The 22,394-nt window shown below is 47.5% G+C and overlaps 1 protein-coding gene across 3 annotated transcripts; it reads right to left on the reverse strand.

Annotated features, from left to right (window-relative positions):
- Positions 1-486: 486 nt before the first annotated feature.
- On the reverse strand, positions 487-18,587 carry LOC135185773 (cryptochrome DASH-like). Of its 3 annotated transcripts, XM_064162892.1 has the most exons (14): positions 18,271-18,587; positions 17,975-18,147; positions 16,319-16,412; positions 15,172-15,302; positions 14,225-14,373; positions 13,762-13,850; positions 11,797-11,870; positions 10,056-10,145; positions 8,698-8,777; positions 7,359-7,418; positions 6,084-6,241; positions 3,242-3,361; positions 2,090-2,266; positions 487-1,108 (listed from the first exon to the last, which is right to left on the reverse strand). In XM_064162892.1, exons 1-14 carry the CDS (start codon positions 18,334-18,336, stop codon positions 998-1,000), a joined length of 1,572 nt encoding a protein of 523 aa, XP_064018962.1. In that variant the 5' UTR covers positions 18,337-18,587; the 3' UTR covers positions 487-997. The 3 variants fall into 3 exon arrangements, with proteins under 3 accessions (XP_064018962.1, XP_064018965.1, XP_064018963.1); XM_064162895.1 differs by lacking the exon at positions 17,975-18,147; XM_064162893.1 differs by lacking the exon at positions 2,090-2,266.
- Positions 18,588-22,394: the final 3,807 nt, after the last annotated feature.

Here is a 22,394-nt window from a genome sequence, read left to right on the forward strand (position 1 = left end):
GAGGCTAATTGGAATATTTTAACAAGAAAATGTAGATTATAGGCTGTGAAAAAGGAAACAATAGTGATGTCCACTTCACTCATAGGCTTGCTGAGATGTATAAAAACAAGAACACAAAACATGGACAAGACAGAGCGGGAGAGACAGAGTGTGTGGGTCTCTGTCACAGTTGGTGTCTGTGCTTTTCTCCCTGGGCTGCTTCTGTATAACTGATCCTTCTGCTTCTAACCCCCCTGGCCAATCCTCCAAACTCACCTTGTGCATAAGGTATACTCTAGGATAAGGTAGAGGGGTGAAAAGAAGGTGGAAGGGTGGTTGGGAGCCCCTCCTGGGCACTCTGGTTTCTGGGAGGGGTGTTCTGTTTCTGTATTGCTTATAACTTGTATATTTCTGTATATAGCTGCAAATATTGTACATATCTGCTTGTATATTGTGCTAAATTGTGGTGCAGGTAACTCCCAAACTATCACGCAGGGAGATACAATATTCCAGCAGCAAAACTTTTAATTGCACAATGATTGGTAGTTTTAAAGCTTTAAACCATGAAATGTTAGCATGAGAAAGTTCATTAGACACCTGCACACCTGCTGCATCAACCATCTGCTCCAGTCTTAAAGAGGAAAAGAAACCAAGCTGTAAGCGCCAGTACAAAGCATGAGGCACAGCAAAAGCAGCCACACCTCTAAACAAAAAGGCTGTGCCATTTTGGTTAATTACTATCAGTTAAAGAGCTCCTTCCAGCCAAAGAACCTCGGAGCTCAGTCATATGCTGTCCCTTGGCACTCCCAGAGATCAGCAGGTGGACCAGCCTCAGCACAAGATCCCACCACCAGAGTCAGCATGAATACAGAGCCTCAGGGTATCCACATCCAGCTCATGTTTCTGGGAACGCTGAACAGCAGATCCCCAGTCACTGTATCTAGGCTTCTGTCCTTGGCTTGGTTCAAGGCAATTAACCTCCCACTGAGCACTTCCCCAGCAGGTACCTGGACAGCCTTCATCTTGCATCTTTCTTGCCAGAAAAGTAAAAATCTATCCCTCTGTCCTTGTGCTGCACTGGCCTGTGTGTAGGTCCTCTCCTGCCCCGGGGATGCGGACTTCTTCCCTGCTGCAAAGGAAAGATAACAGTGGGACATTTGCTGATGCCACAGAGTGAATCTGATCCCAAAGCAGCCTTGACATGCAGGAAAAACATGCATGTCACACTTCTACTCTCGGGTTCACTAGAAAGGCAAGGAGACCTGACTGGCATAGTTCTGGCACTGGACATGCTAAAATGGGGTTTCTGGTAAGGTCTGGACTTGTATTTTCAAACGTATTTTGATACTCAGTTTGGGATGGCTGAAGGGAGAGGTTCTGCTACAGGCCTTAGTAATGTTGGGCCAACTGTCCCTCCCAGTGTTACTTTAATTTCACAAGCATAGTGAGGCCCTGCTGGCCCACAGGGGAGATGGAAAGTTGCTCAAAACGGAGTTCCTGCTTGATGGAGGAGTTTCCTGGGTTCCTCACTGCCTCAAACCAGTGTCTCACTGAGAGGTTCCTTTGCAGGATCCCTTCTCTGATCTCAGATGCACTCTTTGGAAGAGCACTATGTATGTCCAGAAATAAAAAAGCCTGAATAAGAAAAGCTGCCTAGAAAATAATAAGCAACACATGCATGGATTCATACTTCAGCCTTTAAAGCCAACTAGTCTGGCATAGATTTTATCCATATGATGTATGGTGGCATTGTCAAGACTCTGCTTTGTGACAGTTCTTAGCATGTGGTACCTTCAATCCATAAATGGAGGAGATTCTAGGAGGTGTTTGCTGTCCCTAGCCAAACAGTGCTGGGGCATACACTGACAATTTAACTGCCTGGCTGACAGGAGGTCAGGGCTCGAGCTTGTGCCTCTTTAGTTTGCTAAGACAGGTACAGATAAATAACCCTGGCAGCACAGTCCCTGCCCTAAGGTAACATTTGCGTTAACAAATTGCATTTGCAATTTCCCTTTATAACTGAGAAATGAAAGCAGAATTCACAGATGCAGAGCAGCTGCCTGGAGCCTTCCCCCTTCTCCCCCCATATTTGAGCCTTCCAAGCACTCACAGGCCTCTGTCTGATGTGTTGGCTCCACTCTGGGGCCGTCACTACTGGCTGTGGGTAGGTCTCACCTAGAGTCACTCCTGCCTGGGAGAGATCAGCACTGCTCAGTACCCAAGGGGTGTGGATATCTGCTCTCTTTATGCCCTGTAGTTCTGGGACCCACAGCCGGACATAATCCCCCTGTAAACAGAAACAACAGTGCAGGATCCATTCAGTAACCACCTGTAAGTGCTTCCCAGATAGGCTCTTTTGTAACATGAAGAAATTTGATTTCCAGGCAAAGAAGCTGGTACATTACAGCATCACTTACCTTTGCCCAGTCTTAGTCCCTCTCGCTAACCTCTCTACCCAGAATTAGTGCCTGAACACAGAGGCCTGGATGCTGGAGCTCTCCTCCCAGGCTCACTCTGCAGGCAGAGGCAGGAGACAGAGGTGCTTTTTAAGTACAGTTCACCTGCCGACTCCCAAGAAATTTCTTCTGTCCAGTGGCTGAAGTGACCAGCTCAGCTGCACACCCCTCTGGAAGTGGCACAATGAACCCCCCTTTCCCCGGAGTCTCTCCTATCTCCTCCACTGCTGTGTCCCCTCTTGAGACTGATTTGTAGCTCCTTGTTAAGTCCTGATAGGCATGGTGCTGAAAGGCCATAGCAGAGCTTGCCACAAGGCTAAGGAACAGTGTGGAAACAGGTAATCCAGTATGTGGACACTGGGTAAGCACATGGAAAGGGTAATTTATGTGCTCCCACCACTTACAGAGCATGGTCAGAGGAGTCATAGGTTTAATTTACTCTCCAGGACCTCTTGAGGTGCCGTGTGAGCAGCTCCCTCTCTCTTGTCACTTCTGAGTTCTCCAAGAAGCTGCTCTGTGCTCAAGGAAATTGCTGTGTGAGCTACTGATGGGATGTGGCTGTTACCCAGAAGAAATAATGATGAAACACACAGTCCAAGGGCAGGGCAGGGAGGACACACTGAGCACCAGCCTCTCTGGGGACAGCAGCAGACTGTAAATGTCAGATCTTCCTAACTGTTGGCAAGGAGATCACAGAACTGATTTTATGGCAGTAACCACACAGCATATTGATCTTCTTTGTTCCCTGGAACTATCACAATTGTGTTGCTGCACTTTTCGTTGTAAGACAGACAAGCAAGACTTACATTGCCATCGTAGTCCAGGCCTTGTTTAATCACGTTGAACTTCCTGTTGTCCCGAGGGTCGTTGCCAAGACCAGCACTGTACAGCCAGTTGCCATAATTGCTGCAAACATCATAATCCACCTTGAGAACAAAGAAAATAGTAAGAGCTGGGCCAACCCTTGGTGACTCCTCTCTCGATCCACCTCTTATCTCAAGGGGAGAATTCCTTGCACAGGACTCAGTGTGGTCATACTGGGGTAGTCAGAGCTCTCCCATGTAGGTATAGCCACCTGGCACTGAAGAGGGCCATACTGCATGGCTGTTTTGTACTGCTGGGATCAGCTGTCTGGACTACTTCACTTCATGGTCCTTAGGTCAATGAGCCCTAAAGTAAAGTCCAATCAAGGTCCCTCTCTCAGCTGCCTTTTTCAAAAAAACTCCTTCTCTTTCTGCCACTCTCCGACAGACTTCATGACAATCAGCCCTAGCTTTTGAGTGCTCATATGCCCAGAAACAGCAGCCCAGTACATTTCGAGTATGAGAGGAAATTTGTCATGGCCATTTATCCAGAGATCAGAGATTAGCAAAATCATCTCTACTGATCCTATCAGGCAGAGCAGAGAAGTGTTTAATAACTCAGACTGTATGGAGTGACCACACCGAGTGTGTGAAGAAACAATCCATGCTAACACTACTGTTTTTCTCTGCCATACCTAGCCTTTGTCAGGCGATAAGCCTCAGCTCACAGGGACTTGGCAGACAAGTTCTTTGCTACAGGAAACACTGGAGCTCCTGTGACATACCCAGCAGGCTTCATATCGTCAAGTTATTCTACATCTAAACAAACAGAAAGCTCTCAAGGATGCTTATGTGAAATGGAGCATAAATGAGAGCAGAACATGAGTGCTCTTCGGCTGGGCATGGTGGCTTAAATCCAGCATGAGAAGCTTTCCAGTTGTATGACTACTCAAAACTAGCTGAGGAGAGGAGTGGCAGTGATAGCAAACTGGGTGTGGGATCTCTGAGCATTCCTAGGAGTGGTGCCTGCATTGCAAAAGCCCAGCACTGGCAGCTGTGCTGGAAAGAGGATGCAAGGACACCTCACAGAGCAGGTCCAGTACTGTTCTCACTGACACCTTGCTGCGCAGGATCAGTGCTGTTCTCACTGACACCTCACTAAGCAGCAGTTCTGGTGAGTGCTGTTCTCTTCTACCCTTTATGCAGCCACAGTGACAGCTAGGCCACACAGTGGTGCTTCCAGAATCTCAGCCACTACTTAAATTGGGGGGGGGGGTGGGGGTGCAGAACGCACTCAGATGGCAGGAGGCAGAAAGGAATAGGCTCTGCCAAGGAGGTCCCTTCCACCTTCTCTGCAAAAGATGGGGTCAGGGTCATCAATAGCCAGTTGTGCTCACTGTGCCCTAGGCTTCCCCTTCCTCCAGCCAGTGAGATAAGGAAGAAAGATGCCATCAGAGGCTTGTGTGATTAGCATGCAGGAAAGCATATGTGGGAAGTGAGAGCAAATCCAAGGGGGACTGGAGGAGGCAGGCTCATTTCCCCCTCAGCCTTGCCTCTTCCTGGCATTCTCTTCTGGTTGTTTCTCTTATTTTCTTGGGGCCTAACCCTGTGAATGAAATCATAGCTGAGATATTTGCTGTTGACACCAGAAGTCTCTGGCCTTGCCTCTGGCTCCAGAAGGTTTCAGAGAGCTTGCCTTAGCCTCTCTGCCCATCTGGTTTGGATGGAAAATGCCAGGATCCTGCAGAAGTCCAGCACTGTATTAGTGTGCTCACAACACTGGTTTGAGACACAGCAATGTGAAGAACACTCAGACTTTCCTGTAGATCTCTGTGGTCAAAGCCATGTCAGAGTCCAGCTCCAAGGAAGCTCACAAAATAAGCTGCATTCACAAAAAGGCTCTTTTAACTGCAGATAATGGTGAGGATAGCGAGCTTGCTCTGTACCTCCAGCCATCCTAGTAAGCAAAACCTTTTGTATCCCACAGACAAGATCTTTATTGTGAGGCTGATATTAGTATTTGGCCTTTTTCAGTTGCTAGTGTCCAGCCTGGTGAAGAACAAATGGAGATTCACCTCCTCAAACTCAATTTTCTCAACATGGTACAATGGATGTTCTATTATCAGAGATAATGGCAACCAAGCACAGAGCCCAGCTAGGTAACCTCAGCCTGTTCAGACCTTCCTGGGAAGAAGCTGTGGAAACTGAGGACAGGGAAGTAAACCAATTGAGCTTGCATGGCTGCTCATTGGCATATGAGAAATGAACTGGTGCTCCAGTTACCAGGGAGGCCTGGGACTCACTAGAATGAAGGATGCCCTCAGTCAGGGTGGAGCTCTCTGAAGGTTGATCCAGCTACTGTCCACACTTGCATGTTCTTGACTGGATTGCTTCCCTGTCCACAGCGATCAATGCAAGGTCGCTGTGCCAATGCTGGCTGCAGTGACCAGAACATTATCTCCTTTTACATTCTCTTTCTGGGTTATCCTCCTCCCCAGCCTCTGGGGTGACCAAATTGGAGCAATGCTGAATATGATGTAGGTTTGAAAGTTTTCTCAAGTGTGACAGATCTTTGGCTAAAACCCTGCAATGGAGGGTCAAAGCTGCCATTGCAAACTTCTTAGCTACATCTTGGCTGATGGCAGCTTCACCGTGGCAAGACTCCCTTTTCTTATGTAAGCTTTGAGAACTCCACACCATGCAAGCAGTAAATGCACGCACTGGATCAGACTGAAAATGATGGAGCACCTTCTGTATCCTGTCTTCTCAGACAGAGGTGTCCTTCTGTCCATCACTGGGGCAGGGAGCACAAGCAACTTCAGACACACAAAGGGTTCCACCTTACCAGCAGGTATTCAAACCATTCTGCCCCCATCCTCCAGTCCAGCCTCAGGTCCTTGGTGAGAAAGCTGGCAACATTCTGCCTCCCTCTGTTAGACATGAAGCCAGTCACAGCCAGCTCCCGCATGTTGGCATCAACAAAAGGAACCCCTGTTTTGCCATCTGCAGGGACAAGAGACAGTGCTGGGACCTGACGATAATTTGGGGCACTCATAAACCAAGCTGCGGTTGTGTATTCACAGCCATTCAAGCAGGTAAGACAGTGCCAGTAACGCAGAAGCAGGGAGAGATTTCAGTGTTGTGCAGTCACTTAAACCCAGTGGACATGAAAGTAAGAATAATTTCTTGCAAGAATAAACCCCAAGGTACAGAAAAATCTTAGGCTGGAGAAAACAATCAAGTGGAAAGCAGGGAATTTTGCAGAGGAAAATAAATATATAGACAATAGTGAGATGGGCCAAGAACAGAAGGATTCTTGACAGGTGACTAATAGCAGAGAGGAGTGTATTGGACAAGTGCCCCACAGTGAGTTCCTGAAAAGCAGAGAGCCTTGTCTGTGGTTAAGGAAAGGATTTATTGCACTTATGTGCAAATAGACACACATGGCTTTAACGTGAGGGAAGATACATAGGTTTGTATTTCACTGAGTCTGATACTCTAGCTCTTATTCATCACAGAATCATCATATGGTTTGGGTTAGTAGAGACCTTAAAGACCCTCTAATTCCAACCCCCATGCCAACTCCCTCCAAGTTTTGAGATATTATGTTTGCTATTCACATGACAGCAAAGTTATAAAAGCAAGGACATTAAAAGGCTGTGGCATAACAAAAGGTGTGGTTTATTTTAACAAGTTTTAACTTAAAACCAATCAGAACAAAAGGTAGCAGATGTGGCAATGTGGCATTGATAAGAATGGCTGCTCAGCCTCTGTGTAGCTAAACAGAAGGGCCCAACAGGTCTTAAATATTTCAGCCTGGGCAGGAGAACCTAACTGCAGTGTCTCTCACACAGCAAGCAGCAGCCAGAAAGAGCCTGGCCACTTATGACAGCCTGTGGGCCTGGTCCTGCATAGTACTCAGCCTCAGAGGGGAGCCATGTATCCTGCAGTTGCCCTGAGCCCAGGGGCTGGGCTCCTGTTTGCTGTGACAGTTTGAAAGACAGGCCTCAAGCACGCTGACCACTCCTGTCTAAACATTAGTTAGCCTTAGGGCACACCTTAGCAGGCAGGCATAGGGAGACCAAAAGCATACTTAGCCAAAGCTGTGGTTTCTACTGACCCTTCCAAAAGTTAAAGAGTCTAAGATCCTTCTTCCAGGGCACCTCTTTGATTTGAAGCCCTGTTGAGGATGAAAATGAATTTCTAATGAAGACAAATGCCAACACAGGCAGCTGTCAATAAAACAGTAACAGCCAGAAGCACCTGGCTGATAAAAGACATTAGGATGAAGCTAGTCCCCTCCCCAGTGTCACAAACAAGCCACACACCCCCTGCAAAGGTTTAGAGAGGATGTGTTTCTCCTTTCAAGTGGTGCAGAGGGGTGTCTTGTGCACCACTTGAATGCTCAGGCCCAAACAGATTTTGATTATTTGTTTTGTGGCCAGAGATGGGCTGTGGCCCAAGCCAGAGTTTCTTGTTCTGTTTTACTGTGGGATAAGGTTTATGTAAAATTCATTTCCACAGCCAATACCAAACACAGAATTACCTCATAGCAGTCCCCAGTAGCATTTTGCTCCTGCACTGAGGTAGGAACAGACAAGGAGGATGGCTTTATGGCTGCAGGGCCTGGTGGCAATTACAGTCTATACAGTGTAATGGAAGCAGCAGAGGCAGCTCAGCTCTGCCTCCAGACACCTAAGGTTATGTCCATCACTGGCATCCAGTGCCATCTGAGATGGCCTAGGATATTTGAGACAGTCACACCTGACAGATGTGACACAGGCCCTGAAGGAGATGTGTTCCTCCACAGTTACAGCTGGATGCCAGTCAGCCTGCCCTGGGGCACCTAAACCAGTGCTGTGTGCTTAGGTATGGGCAGCTACATCACATGGAGACAGCTCGCCCAGCACAGCAGCAACTGTAGGCTCCCTGACCATATGGACTAGATAGATGAATTTGACACTGAGAGTTCAGATCCCATGTCACGTGTAGACACCTGCACTTAAGTGACTGGGTCTGGAGCTAAATCTCACTCTGATTCCTGTGCAGCACAAGGCAGAAAGAATATCTGGTGCTTTGAGATTCACACTGCTGGGTCAATCCCTGCTCTGTCCCAGATTCTCCCATAAACTTGAACAGGTCTGAAGCCTGGATTCTCTCCAAAGGTGGAGTGTCTCCAGAAACAGCATCTTTTATTGTACTGCTGTTTCCCACTGACAAGTGTTAATAATACTGCCTGCATCTAATCAGATTTGGGGCAGAAGTCTCAGTGTCTACACAGTGTCCAGCACTGTGGTGTTAAGGCACTTCTGGTAACAGCACTGTTTCCCCAGCAACATCCCAGAGTGGTGACACAAGCACTGTCAGAAGAACATTCTACAACACAATGCCTCTTCTCTTTTTTTCACCCTATGGTAAGACTGCACCTTCCCTCTCCAAATATGGTGGTCCATACATACCTCTTAAGGAGAAAATCCTTGTGCCATATTTCAGGGCCACAAATCGGAAGTAATCCCTCCAGAGCAGTTCAAACAGAACCCTAAAACACAAAGCTATGACTGTATTTCACTGTGGGACAGACAAAATCACTGAAGCAGGACTTTGCTTTCATAGCACCCATCATTATCAACATGAAGTTTATTTATAGTGAGCAATTTCATGTTCCTTCCAGTTCTTGCCCCAAACCCTACTTATCTAGCAGCATCTAGTACCTGGATGACTACAGTGAGAGCAAATTTTGCATGAATCACATGGGAAGCTTTGCTTAACTCCAGCACAAGAATGGAAGAATTTCAGGCAACCTGCTTCTCATCTGTCCCTACTGGGATATAATTGCCCAAAGAGCAGGGTGAGGACATGATTCAGCTTCACCCTTCCGCAGGTGCAACCATGTCAGCACATTCCTGAGAGCTCTGCATCAATTTTGGCAACAACCTTTGAAAGGGACTTAAAGGCACCTTGCAAAACTGATGTTTAGGCTTGATAGATTTTTATGGGAAACTTGACTACAAAAGGGAAAAGCCCAAATGCTAAGAACTAGTATCAGGATACTGAGGTTCAATAAATCCCTCCTGTGCAGACATCAAAACCTGTACTTCACTGAAATTTTTACTTCAGCACCTGGGAGCTTGACAACTTCGTTTTTACCATTGCTTGTCACTTTCAAATACTCGGATCACCACAGCGCCCCGGCTGCAGGTGAGGTGGCTGGCCACTAGATGGAAAAACATGAGTTCATTCTTCAAACAAGATGAAGTGAGAAAGAGCATGGATGACAAGGTGGGGTGCCTTAGACCCTCTTCCCAGTCCTCTCCCCCTTTGCTATGGTGACACGGTCATGGCCAGGCAGCCGAGCAAGCAGGGGGCCATCTACTGGACTGTGGCCAGAGATCTTTCTGACACAACATGATGTGTACGAGCTGCACAGTTACTGAACCTTTTTAGGTGAGACCCTCCTCAAACTCCTTGGGTTTTATTTGTAAGTCATTCTTCTTCCTTCTCATCTAGTCCATAATATTGCTAGAGAGAAGGATGGTGCTGCTTTACAGAGATGGGTTTTAAAAATCATGAACCACAGTTCCCCATCAATACTAGTGACAACTACCATTAACAATCTCTACTTATAAGTGCCTAAAGCCTCTGGATGTCAAAGGTAGACTAATAAATCCCTATTGAAACAGAAATGCAGTGCAAGCCAGATGAACCAAACAGCAGTCACAGGAAAAACAAACGTTTGTTAAGAAGGAAGTTAAGAAATCACTCTCTCCTGTGCATGAGATGCTGGTTTCCTTTTCACGCTGATCATGCAGGGACCCACCAGTATGTGCTCTGATTTGCTGTCCTCTCTTTTTCATACTTCTGGATCTGCTCATAGATGTATCGAGGTGAAATGCAGCCCAGTGCCAGCCTGCAAGCAGAGGAATGAGATCCTGAACACAGTGCAGGGAGTGCAGAGGCAGTTCTGAGTCTACAGCTGTCGTCTGACAAGTTTTATCATGTTGCACTTCTGCCACTGACTGCCCAAGATAGCTTCCCAAAGCCCAGGTTGCACGACTTTGCATCTCTGCAATCTCAGAATGAAAATCCACCCCCTTCCCAGCATGTGGCTCTTAGAGGAATTTCCAACCTGTTGAGACAAATCATTCTACACAAGTTTGACAAGTTTTTGCCTGAAAGAATTTGATCAGCTGGTGACTCAGTGCACCATAACAACCCCAAACATGGGTCTCAAACGTCAATCTCTACATCATCTGCCTTAGCTGTCTACAGTCCTCCTTTAGCCACAAACTTACTTATCATATGCCCAGGCTGTCTTTTCCTGCAGTGTCTTAGTGCCTCATTTGAGCCACCACAGAAGGCAAAGACCTGCTGAACAACTCAGGCAGGGTCAGAAAATTAGGGACTCAATCCCAGCTCTGGCATTTCAGCCCACCTGTTTGTTCCAAATCAGTGCAAGATAGAAAAGAGCTTGTCCACCCCAACCCCATCACAAAGGGTGCTAAGGAACAGCGTGTACCTTGATTTTTGTAGAACTGTGTTTTATTGCAGTTTCCCACTAGGACTCATAGAAACCTGTGATGCTCTGATGAATTTGGAAAAAAAACCAGGAGGAGCGAGCCTGAAGCGTTTTTCCTTAGTCACTGAACACTTAGAAATGGACAGTTTGAGGTACGAATGAGTGGCTGCAACCTGAACTGCTCTGATTTTGATTATCTGAGAGAGGAATACTTTGCGGCATGCAGATCAAGACTACCTGTTCTGACCAAATGGACAGCTTGGGAAAACTCGAGTGGAGGCCACAAATAAAATGCTGCAGTGCTAGTGGTCCTGAGATCCCAAAGTGCCACGAGGTGGAGCCATTCACTGCAACCACCGAAGCACAAATCCTGCTGAGTATACAAAATCCTGGCCTGCAACAGCCTCAGAAAATTGTCTCAAGTCACAATTCTGTCAGGAAAACTCTCTAAGTTCTCTAAGCATTAGCCAGCACAGGGTTCTGCTGCTGCAGTTTCAGTTCAGAATTAAGTTTGCCCCTTTTAAGCACTGAAGACCAAACCCCTTATTTAAAAGCCATCATATTTACCCAAACAAGAGATCCTTTTGGAGCAGGAATTATCAGAACTATCTCTTCACCCCACACAAAAAGGGAATGGCCATCAAATGAGTGAGCTGCCTCACAGTATTCTGCAAGCCAGGACTGGATTGAGTCCTGCTACAGCTCTATCAACACATTGGCTACTCTCAACAACCCCAGATGCACAAAACAGCCAAAGACAAGCAGTGTGTCTGCCCACTTCCCTGTCCACATTGCAGCTCCCAGCACACTGGGCTCTTGGCACAGTACTGCTACACTTCAGCAATTCCTAACTGCAGGAACGTTTCCAGGGAAGCACTGCCTGGAAGTACAATAAAGAGTAGCTCTGAGGCTGATGTACCCCACCAAAGAGGGCAACAGGAGTCACACCCCTACCCATGGCCAGTAAGCACTCAGCAGACAAGTAACATCAGTTTGGGATGGGAACAGAGAGGAGCTTCCATTTCACAACAAAAGTCTTTACCACGGTGAAAATTTGGTTGAGTAATCCATTCCCACCAGTCCATTCCGAGTCTCCTTGTAGGATGCAACCAAGTTCTGTGTGAGCAAAAGAACAAAGGAACTTGACGTGCAAAGTGGAAAAGGGGTTTTCTTCCATGCTGGAGCCTGGGCAATCTGGCAGGGCTGGGCTCCCTCTGATAGCTGCCTGCAGGGATTACAGAGTTGCCAAATTACTGCCTCCAGTGCACAGGAATTAATCACACCAGCAGTTTTCATTACAGCTCTGGGATGTGTGTCACAAGCTACGCTCCCCGCTTCAGCCTGTAGCACATTTTTCTCCACAAGCACCAAGAATCTCTCTGTGACTCTCCTTGTCCACACCCACCTGCCTCTGCACCAGTGGGACTAGGGGCAGGTTCTCTTGTCTGTGTGGCTGCTTGTTCGGGTCTGAGAACCACCACGCCTGACAGCAACCAGCACTCATCTGCAGGATTCCTGATTGTTATTTCTGGCCTACCCACATTTACAGCAGGGTGCAGAGCTCCCATTTTTTGAGCACTTCAGTGACAACACAGAGGACGCAGGGCAGCCTTATCTCTTCTTCACTGCACAGTTACAGCTGCTAAAGGACCGTTCTAGGTCACCCAGGGATGACAATATTTGCATAACAAAAGAGAAGAAACAGGTTTTCCAGCACTGATTGCATTAATGCTCGACCAAGCTATGCATTGTACTGGCCAGGGCTGGGACAGTTATTTTCCTTCACAGTACCTGGTATGGGCTATAGTTTGGGGTTGTGCTGAAAATAGCATTGGTAACACAGGGATGTTTTAGTTACTGCTGAGCAGTGCTCACACAGAGTCAAGGCCTTTTCTGCTCCTCACATCACTCCATCAGTGGGTAGGCTGGGGGTGCACAAGGAGTTGGGAGGGAACACAGCAAGAACAACTGACTCTAGCTGACCAAAGGGACATTCCATACCATGTAATGTCATGCTCAGCATACAAAGCTGGTGGAAGAAGAAGGAAGGAGGCATGTTCAGAATGATGGTGTTTGCCTTCCCAAGTAACTATTACACATGAAATGTCTTTATCTCAAACATAAGTTCTCTCACTTCTACCCTTCCAATTATTTTCCCCATCCCACTGGTGGGGAACGAGGGAGTGGGAGTGGCTATGTGGGTCTGAGCTGCTAGCTACGGTTGATCCACAACAGCAAAGGAATGGAGGGAACTTCTGTAGCAAGGCAGAAGGAATCCCCTGGGGACTGACCCAGTGAGGACTCTGAGCACAACACACTTCTTGACCTATCTCAGATGGAGAGATGCTACCCCCTTTATCCCCAAAGCTGTGTAGGATCTGTTGCTGTTGGAAATCAGCATGCACATCTTTGTCTGAATTCACACAAGGCAAATTTAAGGCAGTTCCTCAAACTAGACCAGGAAAAAATTAAAAAATGGCCAAGATACAGAGGCAAAATACAGTCAGAAGAAGCTTCACGCTACCAAAGTAAGGGAGCAAGAAGTAGCTGTAATTATTTGCTGCATTTTTTTTAACCAGACTGCCAGGAACCTGCTGTTTTTTACTGGGGGCAGCAGCTTGGGTTGGTTGTTCCCAATTGAAACTGCAGCCCTTCAGGCCACTTTTCACACCTCCAGAATGAGGAATTGCATTGCTGATGATGTGGGACAGGTGAGTAGAAAGGGCAAATGAAGGTAAAGGAGCTTAAAAAAAAATTCCAGTTCCCAAAAGGAAAAAACCCTAAAGAGGGATGACCATCAAACTAGGTTCCTAAGTACTTGGCTTATAATCCCAGTTCCTAGATGACTTCTCTCTCAAAAACTGAAACAATGCTAATTCCCCCTCTGTGAAGCGTTATACAGGAGCTAGGGAAATATTATTAGGAAGTGAAATTGCAGCCTCACCCTCTTGCAAAGCCATCTGTACAAGGGGGAGGAAGGATGCAGACAAGGAAATGTGAGAGTTACCGTGTCCCAAAAATAATACTGCAGCCTCATTAAAGCCTGGGTCTCTCCTCCACTGCAAGGGAAGGCTGTTCGTGGGTCAGTCACAGGATCTGCCACAGAAAACACCATTACCTTTTTAAGCCTTGGAAAAGAATTTCAAAAGCTGGGAGCTTAAAATCTAGGGATGTTCAGCAGCAGGGATGTCTGCTTTGGGGACATAAATGACTGTGCCCTGGCCTTACCTTTAAGCAAGGGTCACATCAAACATAGTAAAAAATACTGACTAAGAGGATGTTCACTACTCAGCTGTGGGGCAGCTCCTCCACACAGGGAATTGACCTTCATGTACTGTATGAGTGAATAGAGGCTTAGTTACAACTCGAAGGGCCACCACTGCCTTTAGGAGGCCTCCACGATTTGATTCTCAGCAAGACATCTCTAAGCAGGATTTTGTGGGAGCAACTGCCAAATTAAGTTTTCTTACCCTTCTGTCCCAACTCCTCCATTGTAGGGATGCACCCTTCTTCCAGCCCTGGAGCCAGAGGCTTTAGCTGATCTCCCATCCACAGGGTTGGCCGCACCTTTGCCTCAGATTCCACCACTTTTCGGAAATGGGTGTAGACATCAGGCAACCTGCACAGATTACAGCAGTCACATCTCCACAGGAAGCCTCCTCTGGGGCCTCCACACTTCAGCTTCTGTAGATGAAGGGTTGGGATGGCTTTCTAGGCTGTGCTCTCCCCAGGCAGAGTGCAAATTTGTGCTGCATGTTCATACAGTAGCTGGCACAACTGAGGCAGATGCCCTTGTGGCTAGCAGCAATCAGAAACTCAGTCCTTCACTTAATTTGTTTCTCCTTCTGATGTAAATGCTGCTGTTTTAATCTGAGGTGTGTCCCGATGGGGCAATCCACGAGGGTCAGATTTATCTCACCTAACTTTAGAATAAGGCTGACCGTAGTCTAAATTTGCATCTCTCTGCTGCCTTTTCAGTCAATTAAGAGAAACTAAGTCTTCTGCCCTGTTTCATACATTTTCTGCATGACACCATGAATCACTCACCCCACCGACTACACCCCAAATGACTGCTGAGGGAGCACAAAGAGTCCACAAGTAAAGTGCTACTGTATGTAGCCAGATGGGGTAATGGAGGAATCCCACAAGGACTTCAGGCATTGCAGACTAAGTATCCAACCTGTAGTGGTGGACAAGCAGAAATCAGTCCCTCACTACATGGTCAAACAAACCCCTCAGCTTTATGCATACTGAACTATAAATCCTACTGCCCTTGATGTGCAGCACTGTTTGTAAATGCAGATGGACTAGTAAGTCCCTTTCCTGTTGGGCTAGATGACTAAGAGTCCTCCTGAGCAGTTCACTGGAGTGAGAAACAGATAGGACAGAGAAGGAGTGATACCATGGAGCAGCCCACCTGGCAATAGGCCTGAAGGGAAGGTCATCCCGATGGTACAGCGTGGAAGCCCAGAACATGTGAATCTTCACCCCGTGCTGACTACACACCTGGCACAGCCCCTTCTCTACATCCAGCTCCTCTTGTGTGGCCTGTGAGGACAAAATGCAATGCAGTGAGACTACGATCCTGCATGCACACAGACCTTGGTCCCTGGTCTTGCTCTTCTCCCTCATCTCCACATTTAGCATCATCCTTTAAGAGAGAAAAAATCTCTATTTCCCTCTGCCAAACCTGCGTTTTCACTCTCCACTAGTAGTGCCAAAATCAGAACAAGGAGAGCCTTTCATGTGGGACACTGTGTGGCTGGACAAACATACATGAAAGAAATCCACTGCAGATTCAAATCACAGTGAAGGCAGGTGTGCTAGTTTGAAGGGGTTTGAGAGCCCCTCCTGGGGACCTTGGTTTCTGGGAGGGGAGTTGTGCTTCTGTATTGTTTATCCTTTGTATATTTCTGTATATAGTTGTATATAACTGTATATATTGTAAATAGCTGCTTGTAAATTCTGCTAGCTGTAAATAAATTGCTTCATCTATATTCCCAGGGTCCGTCTGAGTTAGCTGGGGCAAATACAAAAGTGTGGGGGGGCGGGGTAACCCCCAAACCATCACAGCAGGTCAGTGACACACCATCCACTTCAGCAGTGCAGGACCAGTCCCATCTTCTGTTCTTCAACATTCTGGTGGGCATCTGCCATAATATGGGTGCTGTCAACTCACCATGGGCCTTTTCTACTCTATATGCAATACGCTGCTGGCAGCTAGCTCCCTGTGCAGGGAAGGTGACAGGAAAAGGCAGCTTGATGCAAACAGCAGGAGGAATTAACTCAGCTGACCTAAAATGTCAACTCCAGGAAACTCCTCTTTCTCCAGACACAGCACATGCAAGTGATCAGTGACAAATAGCTGCTGTCATGCAGCAAGGGCTCTCACCCAGACACCCACACCATACTCACCCCAGGAGCTGGCCACTCTCCCCAAGGATAACACTACCACATGCGAGAAAGGCTCTGAACACACAGGATCTGCATCACCATTTGTTGTGGAAGGAATCTTCATTACCTAATTTCATCTTTTAACAATGTTACTGTAATATTTCCCCTACCTCTTCATGGAAAGCCACAGCACTGACAGAGCCCAGCTGAGTAATCAGATCACTGACCACATCTTCTGGCTTCCCCTTCCTCACAACCAGGGTACTGTGAACAGAAAACATCATTCTGAATTAGGTGTGGTGTTATTGTTACTTGTGTGTACAGGGGGTCATAGTCCTGGCCCAATCCCCCATGTAATAGTTCTCCATGGAACATTGACAGTATGCAGAGGAAGACAGACAGGATTTGACTAGCCTACATTTTTTAGGACCCACTGAACACAGTTTCTAAGCCTCTGGGGCTGAGTTTGTGTCGAACACATTATTCCACCCCGGATGTCTTAGAAAGGATGGCTGGGCAGAAAGCCAGACTACTACCTAAAACCAAATCAAATCTGTTCATCTTTAGAACACTAAGGCTGAGATTCAAGAACTGATTCCTCTTTCAATCCCCTTTAGACTCTCCACTTTCCTGTGGGACTATTCAAAAGAGTTCTTTCCTCTGAATGTTCTGTGTTCCTAACAGTCAACAAAACTTCCACCTAGTGACCTCACCAACTGCACAGCAGTGTACCCATGGCACTAGATCAAAAGTGAAGCTGTGGTGAAAAAGTTGGTCACAGGCAGGTGCAGAGTTCTGTGAGATGTCTCATACACGACTTCGAGACAACCAGCAACAGAATAAGGGGACAGAGTCTCAAGTTGTGCTGAGGGAAGCATAAGCTGGATGTTAGGAGGAAGTTCTTCACAGAGTGATTGGCATTGGAATGGGCCGCCCAGGGAGGTGGTGGAGTCGCCATCCCTGGAGGTGTTCAAGAAAAGACTGGATGAGAAACTTAGTGCCATGGTCTAGGTGACTGGATAGGACTGGTTGATGGACTGGATGATCTTGGAGGTCTCTTCCAACCTGGTTGATTCTGATTCTACGTGTACCACACACACACACACAACTTTGTCATCAAACAAAGGCCTCTGATGAAGAATTTCTTGAAAGGGTAATACATTGGTTTTGCCAGAATAATTTAAAGCACAACTGAAAAGTTTCTTCAAAGATGGGCTGGGTGTGAAAAAAGCAGGAGCAAGGGTGCTGCTGGGAGAGCCCTTCCCACACAAAAAGCAAAGGTCTAGCTGCCTACAGGAACACCACAGAATGGACATGGAGAGATTTCTAGCTACCACTACATTAAGAAGGTACTTTATGGTTGAAATGGGGTCAAAGCTTCTGCTTGGCTCTTCACAACCACATCTCTCACAGAAGAAGACCAACGTCAACCAGGGCCAAGTCCTACAAAACATTCACTAGGTACAAGGAAGGATGCAGGCCACAGCGCCTTGTGTCACTGCCTGCATCTTCACATCTCCAATCAGCAGGGCTTTGGGCAAAGAGCTGAAGGCTGACACCCATCTGAAGCATCTCCAGCTCAAGAAAGCAAAACTAGCAGTCTGGATGGCTCTTTGCACCTTTGCAGGTGCCACAGCAGCTCATCTGGATAGGGCTTATGCAAGGGACCCTATGGTACCTAACAGAAGTGCTGGGGCTCTAAAACGAGCCATCATCAGAGCCCAGAGTATCTGATATGACCTGACTCGCAGCACAGACGCGTGTTGAAAGTGAGCAGGAAAAAGAAAAAGCCAGACACGGTGTTTGCACAGTGCTTTCTCAACTACCTTCCTTTTTTCTTGAGTGTCTCCCTTAGATCCGTCACACTTTCCAGCAAAAACCGAAGCCGATGTGGCCCTGTCTTCGGGAAGCCGTAGCAGTGGGTGCCCAGGTAATGCCGCGGGTCGAAGCAGTAGAGGGGAATAACGAAATCTGCGTTGCTCTGAGCCCAGTGCAGCATCTGGCAACACAGAGAGGGCCACGGCAGCTCTCAGGGAAGGTGCAGCACACTCCTCCCCCCGGACTACCCAAGAACGGGGCTATTTGTAAAGACAGACCCGGGAGGCCGCTGGCCGGGCCCTACCTCGTTATCATGGACGCGCAGGTCGCAGCGCAGCAGGCAGACAGCCGTCCTCCCCGTCCCCGACATCGTACCGCGCCCCGCCTTGCACGGCGGCTAAATCCCCTCAGCCCACTCTGTCCCCTCCTCACTGCCGCGGCTCCTCCTCATCCCATCTCGCTCCGCCGGCACGCCTCCCCTTCGGCCAGCTGTCGCCCGACGGCCCCGCTGCCTGCCGGGGCGGAGCCGTCCCTGCCCCGGCTCCCGGCGGCTGCCGCCGCTGCCTGCCGGGGCGGAGCCGTCCCTGCCCCGGCTCCCGGCGGCCGCCGCCGCCTCCCCGCCAGCCCGTGGGACCGCGGGTCCCGCCGCGCCTCCCTCGCCGCCGGCCGTGCGGGCGGGCCTGTGCGTGCGCAGAGACAGCGGCGGGGTCGGGCACCCGTTTCTCCTGGTCTGGACACCTTTCCGTGGCAGCCTCTCAGCAGAGCCCTGCCCCGGTCGGTCACACTTACTGCTGAATGCGTGGTTTGCCTTGGTTATCTCCTTATCTTCCACATAGCAGCTGGCAATCACCTCACGCAGAAGCGTGGGCCCGTGGTGTTGAGGTATAGCCATGGTAAAGCTAACTCCCTGCAAGCAGCACTGCTCACCCAGCTCTGGCAACTAGTTTGGCCAGGATTTACCCTTTAAGTGCCAGGCCGTGACTTAAGCACACTGTTGCCCGCTCAAGTGCAAGCCAGCTTCGCAGGCAGCTGGTTCACAGGTGAGCTGCACATAAATGACAGTTAATGTCTGTGACTTCCAGCGCTGACAGCAATGGCCCAAGTGAAAAGGTTTGCTTCCATCCTACAGCTTCTGTAAGTCAGCATCAGACACCAATGATGACACATCTGTTACTCACTGAACTGTCCCTCAGAATCCTCTCTTTGGTTTTTTTCATTCAACAGCCCTCATAAGAAGAGGGGATGCAAAATGGAACAACAACCTGCTTGGCTCAGAGGTCTGCCTCCAGGCCACATAGAATCACAGAAACACAGAAAGTTTTGGGTTGGAAGGTACTTTTAGGGGTCATCTTGTCCAACCATCCTGCAGTCAGCAGGGATATTTCCAGTTCTATCAGGCTGTTCAGAACCTAATTCAACCTAATATTGAATGACTCCAGGGCAACCTGTTCCTGTGCTTTACCACCCTCACTGTATAAAACTCCCTTATGTCTAGTCTAAATCTCCACTCTTTTTGTTTAAAGCCATCACCCCTTGTCCCGTTGCAACAGGCCCTGCTAAAAGTCTGTCCCCATTTACTCCGTAGCCCCTCTTTAGCTACCAAAGGCCACAATAAGGTCTCTCTGGAGCCTTCACCAGGCTGAACAGCCCAACTCAGCCTTTCTACAGAGATGATTGTAGCTCTCCTCTGGACCTGCTCCAACAGGTCCATGTCCTTCCTGTGCTGAGGGCTCCAGAGCTGGGCACAGCACATGCCCCTTTCGTGTTACTTCACTGGTTCTCCTAGGGTGGAAAAGGATGGAGAAGGGATTACTATGTTGAAAGCCAGGAAATGGTAATGCTTGAGAACCCAGGCTTACAGAGATGGACTGCTGTAGCTCATTCAAGTACCTGAATTGCTGAAGTGGAGCTTTCGGTGGAGCCACACAGACTTTTAGATGCTTACTTGAGACTGAATGTGGTACCCAAACCCCAGTAGCTATATTCCCGCTTCTCCAATCCTGCAGGTCCTCCACATGCAGTGTGCTTCATCTGGCTGTGGGAAGTGATGGCGATTCCCCATATGACCCACATGACACATCATCTCCTGATTTCTTTTCTGTGAAACAAGGGCTCCTTTTCCTGGCTCAGCAGACTGCAGCCCACTGAAAGAACCAGTGACTCATCCCACAGGGCTCATGTTTGGTGAAAGAAAAGCAGAGCCAAAACTTTGGCTCATGCCCAGGAAAAACAGTGTTGTTGGCTTGCAATGAGTATGCCACAGAAACCAGTGCTGTTCTTTATCATATCAGAAGTGAAGAGATTTTACAAATCCAGTTTATAAATCTTCTGTTTGTCTTTGCTTTCATTTGGACAAGGACAAACAGTGCAGTTGGCTTTTCTTTTGTTTGCAGTCAGTTTTTCTCCCACAATGTCTTGGTTGACATTAAGCTGGGCCAAGTCTGGCAATGATGATATCCTCATAGGCTTACTCATAGCTGCTAGACAGCCACCCACTTGCATTGCAGCTTCAAGAGGTCTTAGTTAATGGGTGTGCAAAAGAGAGGTGCCTACTGCCTGAAAAGGGTTTATTTCCCATTGGCTGGGAAGGCTGGTTTCCACTAAATGGAAACCTCTGCAGCATGAATAAAGAGAGAAGATTTGAAACTCTTGAAATGCCAAAGAGGAAACCAAAGTGAGTTTACAAGCCAGTGAGTTTCTGTCAACTTTGTATTTGTATAGTTTCAAAGGACACAATATGACCAACACTGTGGTAGTGGCAAGAGCACCAGGACAGACTGCTCCAACAGTTGTTAAATGTGATAATCTAGGCAGCGAGATCCGTTAGGGAAAAACAGTTTGCTGAGACCCAGAACCCAGGCCTCCTCAGGTCCAACACTCTATCCTTTCTCTCACTTGGCTGGAGGTCAATTTTATTTCCATTGCAGGACAGTACAAATCCTGTTGCATGATCAAGCCAGTGCTTTCCAAAATAGTGCTGATTACATCCACTCTGTAGCTTTCACTTACAGAGTTGTTTCTCCTCCTTAGATTGTGAATGTATGTCCCTGTTTCTGTGAGACTCTATGAAATCATTCTCTGAAAATAAGTGTAAAGAGCTGTTTGGGAAAAGCGGTGCCGAGGAGGACTTTGTTCTAGAATTAGAAACCAGGAGACTTGGCACTGTGAAATGTGGGCTCTCCAGCCTCTTTGTTTGGATTTTCCATTCAGATGAACGCAGTAAATGAGAACCAAACTCTTGAGTTTTTTTCTACTGACACATATCTCTCTGCTCTAAGATGCTGTTCCAGCTTTCCATTCTCCCTTTGGGAAGCAGAGAAGTCTTGGCAACAGGTGTGGCAATACCAGCAATCTATGCCAGTTTGGAGAGGAGCAAGCTTCTGACCATTGTTTTTCTCAAGTTTCCTCCAAGAAACAGCTTCCATCCTGGAGCCTTTACATTGTTAGGTTAATTCACAGGACACGGGAGAAAGTCTGTGAACTTTGAAGACGTTAGTCAGGAGACCTACGATAAAAGAATTGTCTAGCCATGGAGCATCCAAACCTAGGGGATACCGAGGGACCAGGCTAGACAGTATTTAGCAGTTGCTTCTTGCAATATGAATGGCAGCATATGATCCCTTTGTTTCTTAGAGACAATGATGGGATACCAGGTCACGGACAGATCTCAACTCCAAAGTGATTTGGGTGTCCTTTTTCACTCACTAAAGCCATTTGTTGTCTCCTATTTATTCATGGATTCATCCTATTTAGTCTCCTCTCTCTTTCCTCTTTCTGTATCTAGCTTCTTGTGATGAAGTTCAGCAATACAAACCAACAACACTTTGTTTTCCTGAACAGAAACAGGCTGCAATGAAGCACTGATGGAAGAGAAAGCAGAAGTCTTCCTCACCAGGGGCAGCCTTCTTAACAGAGGAGCAGTGTTTAAGACAGCAGACACAGCAGCAGGTCCACCCCTGAACTGAGCAGCACTGCAGACAATAAGGTGACTATCCTACATTAGCTGTTTATTCTTTTGAGAAGTTTTGAGTATGTTAAAGGCTGATGCTTGATGACCTTCCCCCATGACAACAAAGCTTTCATCCACTGGACAGTCTGCTTCTAGCACTTCTGGGCCTTTGCATCACTGTCTTTGACATGTCATCCATTGATGTCCCTGTTCATAAGCATCTGTGCCAAACTCTGTTCATGAGACAAACCACCATCTTCATTCAGATGGTGTTTCATGGGTCTAAAGTAACGAATAGTCCTGAATAATTTCCTCTTTCATTATGGAAGCAAATCTCAGCTCTTGCTTCCTTTAAGTCTCTGTGAGAATGACACTTTTGCATTTAGCTTGTCATACATGAAACATTTGACATCATAATTTGATGTTTTACTGAGGCTCCCTCTGAGCCCTTTACAGAATCTTGAATCATGTCATCATAA

The sequence above is a fragment of the Pogoniulus pusillus genome, chromosome 23 (assembly GCF_015220805.1).
Source record: "Pogoniulus pusillus isolate bPogPus1 chromosome 23, bPogPus1.pri, whole genome shotgun sequence".
In the NCBI taxonomy this organism is placed as follows: Eukaryota; Metazoa; Chordata; class Aves; order Piciformes; family Lybiidae; genus Pogoniulus; species Pogoniulus pusillus.

Bases quoted from the DNA above. Each gene is read 5' to 3' on its own strand.
- LOC135185773 (XM_064162892.1), bottom strand. From the start codon at position 18,336: ATGTCGGGGACGGGGAGGACGGCTGTCTGCCTGCTGCGCTGCGACCTG. The intron at 16,413-17,974 runs GTAGTTGAGAAA...TTCTGTTCACAG, and splicing joins ACACTCAAGAAAAAAGGAAG to TACCCTGGTTGTGAGGAAGG. The intron at 15,303-16,318 runs GTAGGGGAAATA...TTGTCCTCACAG, and splicing joins CTGTGGCTTTCCATGAAGAG to GCCACACAAGAGGAGCTGGA.